Genomic DNA, 5,732 nt, shown 5'->3' on the forward strand with positions numbered 1-5,732 from the left:
CCCTGTCAGCTAAAGGCATGTTTTAGAGTCTCTATACTCCAGTTAATGAATAATCGATTACTAAATTAGTTGAAAATTATTTCAATAATCAATTAATCACAATTAGTCAGATTAGATGTTCCAGCCATACCTATATCCCATTTAAACTTTGTTGTTTTAAACTCATTTAGTTAATATATTGTTTATTCTCCAAAGAAGTAACCTCAGCGTACAATATCCGCCTCCATATCATCAAATGCAAGCCTGCAGATACGGTGCAGTCTTTATGGTAGCAAAATGTGGCGGCTATTCTCACATCCCTCTTGTTTTTCACGCCTCACCCTCAGAGATGCTGACACTGGGCGTAAGAGCCCTATTTAAACCAGGAAACACTCATTCATAGAGTCCGCCTTATGACAGCCTAAGCCTCTTAGCACAGCATCCCAAAGATAAAACATGAGTAAGATATAACATGTATGTGATGTTATGTACCATTGGGTTACAGAGCAAGGCCAGACACACAGACAATGTGCTGCTTTACAAAAATCTATAAATGTTTTTCAGAAAAAAAACAAACAAATATCTCCTTGAGATTGAAAGAGCAAAATATTTTGACTGGATTCTGATATCTCACCTTAATTTCTCTCGCCTTTAAAGTCAAAATAAGGTATGCTGTAAGGGTGATTCTCATATATTCCTTCTTAAATTGATCATTGATAAACACTTTATCATTTGAAAAGAGAACATACTCTTTCATTATGGCTCATCTAGCACTTGATCTGAACGTTTTAGCTTTGTATTTCAGTTCATCCTCTCATTACATCAATTAACATGTCTGAAACTCGACATAAGAATTAGCAAACTAGACAAATCTGACACGTTTAAAGGATTAAACTAGTCATGAATTTGCACTGCTCTGTTTAAATGAATGAATTAAAGTTTCTACTACATTTGAATATGCTTTGGTCATGAATTAACAAAAATGATATGCAGAGGCCTTGATGATGTGTGAGCACATACCTCTACGTCCTGCAGGCTGAAGTCGTTCTGGTCTTTAAAATTAGCGGCCCCGACGCTCAGCTCCATCAGCATCTTGGCGATCTCTGGCTTTATTGCTGCAGTCAGCCTGCTGGCTGCCTCCATGACGTGTTCCTGCACGTCCTTCAGTTGCATAGCTGCTTTGGAATAATGAGAGTTCCTGAACACGCTGCTGAACAGGTCTGTAAGGAAGGCGCTGGCCCTGCAGAACACATTGAGAGCATCCAGGTATTTGGAGATGCCTTGCTGGATGTCGGCAACGGCGGTTGTGGTGCCAGAGGAAGGTGGGTGGCAGCTGCCAGGAATGCCCACCCCAGTGCCCATTGGCGAAGAAGTCAGAGAGGCGCTCAGGGTCCGGCTTAGCTCAGGCATCTGGTACTGCTGGTGCTGCTGCACTTTCTGCTTGGACCCGCCAAGCAAAAAGCGACGCTTGTAGTCCATTTTACTTTCCTGTGCACTACAACAATACATAGGTGGTGCAACAGCACCGGAAGCTTCTGTCTGCCCTAGTTTGCTTTCCACACGAAGCGGTCTGGGCCAGTCTTACAAAAACACTTAGTCCAAAAGTCCTTAAACTGGTCAAGTTAAGTCGAGAGACAGCTCAAGGATTCCACCTGCCAGAGGTTCATCCCAGTGTCGCCTTGTAAAGTGGCAAGAAAGAAAAAAAAACGCTGACAGGCTGAGTTAAATGTTTACATGCAGCCCGGCTGCAGATATTTCATGGTTAGCTTAGAGAACGAGACACGCCCCAGCCTCTCTATTTCCAGGTTCAAAAAAACAACCATAACAGAGAAGGAAAAGTATCACAGCAAAGGTTTAAAGTGCATTAACTTTCCTTCTGAATGAGAAAAATACTCCTAATACAGTATACAACATTCACATATGTATTTACATGTATAATTTTAAACCAGCTTACACTAGTAAAAGTAGAAAACTTGTTTAAAAGCCAAACGCAAAAAATGCATCCATGGAAAAAGACACACTGGTCAACAGCAAAAAGGGAAAAAAAAGAAGAAACCACTATTTTAAAAAAAAATCAAATAAATTCTGGAGTAACAAGATTTGACCGTTTGTTTTTAAGTGGGAGCAAAAAGGCAGACAGATCCAGTCCGTCTTAAATCCTCTTCACAGAACAGGAGAGCTGCAGGCAGTGAGCGCACGGCCAGCTGTTGGCTCTGTCTGCCGGTCTGAAGTCTCAGAGCTGCGTGCTGGTTTGTCCCCCGTCTGCTGGCTGAGGTAGATATTACCCGCGGAGGAAACAAGTGTGCTCCTAGATCTCGCCGTTTTCTGCGGATGCAGATTAAAGCGACAAGAGCACAAATGTATCTGTAAGGCCTCTAGGTCATCTCCTGTGGGAGGAAAAGGCAGAGCAACAGAAGATAGGGTTAACATCATGTACGAGAGAGGAAGGATGGGCTTCATTTCATCTACTTCAATGACGCAATGCACATAAAAACAATCAAAAGCAATTACATCCTAAGGTCATTTACAAAGATATTAAAAATGTTAATTGTCTGAAATGCTATAAATGGATCATAACAATGTGTAAATGAAGAGATTATTTATTGCTCACCTTTGTGAAAATCACTAAACTGAGACTAAAGTCTGATGTTGATGGATACTCCTTATTTCACAAGAGAATCTTCATCTATTTCCATTTACTATGCAAGAATCGTGTTCCTGTTTTTTTTTTTTTTTTTTTTTACTTAACACAAGGTTAAAACTTCTTGTATTTCATCACACCGTTAACCCCTAAATGTTCTTGCCTTTTAAATCGTAAATTAACGGCACAAAATGTTTCCCTCTGTTTGTGAAACAAGTCAATTCTCTGAACTCTACATTAATATATTAGTACATTATTACAGTGGAAAACAATGCTGTGGTGTAAAGCTGCTTGTTTTTTTAACTATTACCAAATTCTCCCTACATATTGCTAAAAAAACTCCCAAGCAGCGTCTGATGTAGCAGAACACAGCAGCAAAGAGACATTCCTGCTAGACACCATTGTTGGAACACACTGTGTAGTCTTAGTTATTCATAGTGGGAGTCACAATCCTCCTATTCTGTCAGGCTTGTCCATATCCCTGAGGCCTCTTTACTTGAATAGATGTCAAATACTTTGCACTGTCTAAACCAAAGAACATTCCACGTCATTCCTTTTTTTAAACTGAAATGTAATTTGAATTTTCCAACAACAAACAGTTTGTGGCCTAATTTACAAACATATGTACTGTATTTATATGGGTGAGGTAGAATTAAAAAGAAAAAAGGTTTTATTAATAATAGCAAACCCCAAATCTTTCATAAATAATACATAAATAAGCATGCGCTTGCAAAACTTTTTGAGTCAGTAAAAAGCAGACCATTATCTTTTAGCACCATGCTGAGGTTTCCATGTTTGGATAAAAGTAAAAAAAAAAAAAAGAAAAAGGAAAAAACTACCCCCAACTAGATAACATCATCCCACTGTGGGCTAAACAGCTGTGTTGCTGCCCCACATGTGCAGCAGCTTCTATTACACATCTCCCCCAGAAACCCTCCTGACCTCTAAACCTCACTTCCGTTCACAAACGGCAAGCAAGAAATAAGATCAGCCCACCCTTATCTGTGGGACCACTGACTGAGTGCAGGATCAGAGCTGATGGAAACCTACTGAAGGAATGGGGCAGGGTTTTTTTCTTTTCACTTTAACACTTCATAAGCTTAACTTTGCACCTCGATTATCATCTTTTAAAGTTCCTTAAGGATAAGCATTTTAGAGACACACTTTACCCAGATGGTTGTCTAGGTCTGCCTGTGATTAATTGTCCAAATAATCCAATAAGTGCTGGTCTGATGTGCCACATCAGTGTCATCATATATTTAGACAACATGAGGATCAAATAACAAATAAATGCAACGCTTCAGGTTACATTTCATCAACAAAAGCTATTTTTCATTCACTCAGCAGACCTCTTTTAGCTGTACAACAGATATAGATCCATCATTGGGATTTGGGCAATATCAACAAGTTCGACTGCAAATAACGGCCATCTTAGAGCAAAACTAGGTATTTTAAAACTAACAACAAAATTAAGAAATCCAGATGAGGCATTGGTTGCAAAATCAGTATTTTCTTTTGCCTAACAATTGACAAAAAAAATATCAGGATGGTTTTAAATTCAATTTAAAAGATTAGCAAACTCAGGTGCAATTCCAAAGAAGGCTCAGAGAAGTTATCTGGTGCAAGAGTGCAGGCTTCTTAATCCCTTGGATTACAGGCGCAGCGAGTATCTGCAAGGTGCCCCACAATGTCTGCTGGTTTACATAGTTAATAGGATATCAGCCTTTGCAGGGTAAACAATAAACCAGGCCATACCTAGCCTGGAGTGATGAACTCTGTATCCAATGCTTTCTCTAGATAAATATGGTAGCGTCATCTTCCGTATCCCAAGATAATGATATAAGAAGAAAGATTAAGTAATGTTAACTCATCAAGTACAGAGAGACAGCATAAAGGGCAAACAAACTACACACTAGTAAGGATACTTAAAAACTACTTCCAATTAAGGATGCAACGATCCCACATTAGTTCAATCCTTATAACATCTATAAATAATAGATACCAGCATCATTTGCCTTCTAACAACTGTTATTGGTTTAAGCACAAATCACAAAGGATTCATAAAAAAAAATATTAATAAAAGCAATTGTCTGGGATACATAGTTTTTTTTTTATTTTTTTTTTTTTTTAAGAAAGATAAAGTAAATCGCCATGAAAAGCTTAGAGTTTAAGCACTTTCCTTGTCTCTAAATTCATCTCTACTTCAACATTTTTAACTTCCATAACATTTATAATATCAAACCTTAAAACAAATAGACGAGTCTTGTTTTATTATATGGTTCACAGTAATTTTATTCTGTTTCATGTGTTTTTTCGATTAAGTAAGTGAAAATCTTTGCCTTTGTTTCGCCTTTGCACAGCTAGAAGTAACAATATAAGCAAGTCACGGTCCATTAAGCTTAAGCAGAGCAGGATCCCTGTTCTGAAAGAACTCTACACCCCTTTATTTGGGTAACCTCATTAGAAAGTGTCAGTGGTCTACATTTCCGGCCTGGCAACAAGACCTTGTAAACAGAGGTTATAGCATAACAAGAAGACATGCTATCAATATTAATGATGTCTCCTGGCCTCTCAGGCTGGCTCTGGTAGCCGCCAGCCTCCAGCGGCAGAGTAAACTATATTATACATCCCACCCAAACAAACGTGTGATGGAAGTCTTGGTTTGGATGCACTGGATCAGTGCCAGCCCACTTCAATATCCCTCCTTGAACTGGAGCTGCTTGGGGCTAATGTTAGCACTATTTCCCCCACTCGCCATACATGTCAGCTGCTAAACTTTTAACAGGAGGGGGGTTTAAGTTTCCAGCGTCAAGCTCCCTGTCGCCACCAAAAAAAAAAAAAAGAATATGTCAAGCATAGAGTTACAGGGGATATGGGTATGCAGTAAATCCAGTACCAAGAATGATTTCCTCTTGTTTATCATATAGGTGTACAACTGTGTCAACTAACATGTGACTCTAAAGTAGTGGAACTCTACTGACAAGCTTAAAAATGTATTTCAACACATCCTAACAAATTAGATATGCACAAGTCATCATAGCAGACCCTCATCAGCCAATTTTCTTTACATCGACTGGGGTAATTTTGCATATCAGGAAATGTATAATTTCAG

At 38.9% G+C, this 5,732-nt stretch overlaps 1 protein-coding gene across 1 annotated transcript in view; it reads right to left on the reverse strand.

The window, feature by feature from the left end:
* The window catches only part of kiaa0355 (KIAA0355 ortholog), a 41,501-nt gene that overhangs the window by 19,861 nt on the left and 15,908 nt on the right, over window positions 1–5,732 (reverse strand). Inside the window, exon 2 of the mRNA XM_015380719.1 lies at window positions 1,000–2,366. Within this exon, the coding sequence (XP_015236205.1) occupies window positions 1,000–1,488 (489 nt within the window). The 5' untranslated portion in view covers window positions 1,489–2,366. The remainder of the gene's footprint in view (window positions 1–999; window positions 2,367–5,732) is intronic.

The sequence above is a fragment of the Cyprinodon variegatus genome, unplaced genomic scaffold, assembly GCF_000732505.1.
Source record: "Cyprinodon variegatus isolate N-32 unplaced genomic scaffold, C_variegatus-1.0 Scaffold220, whole genome shotgun sequence".
In the NCBI taxonomy this organism is placed as follows: domain Eukaryota; kingdom Metazoa; phylum Chordata; class Actinopteri; order Cyprinodontiformes; family Cyprinodontidae; genus Cyprinodon; species Cyprinodon variegatus.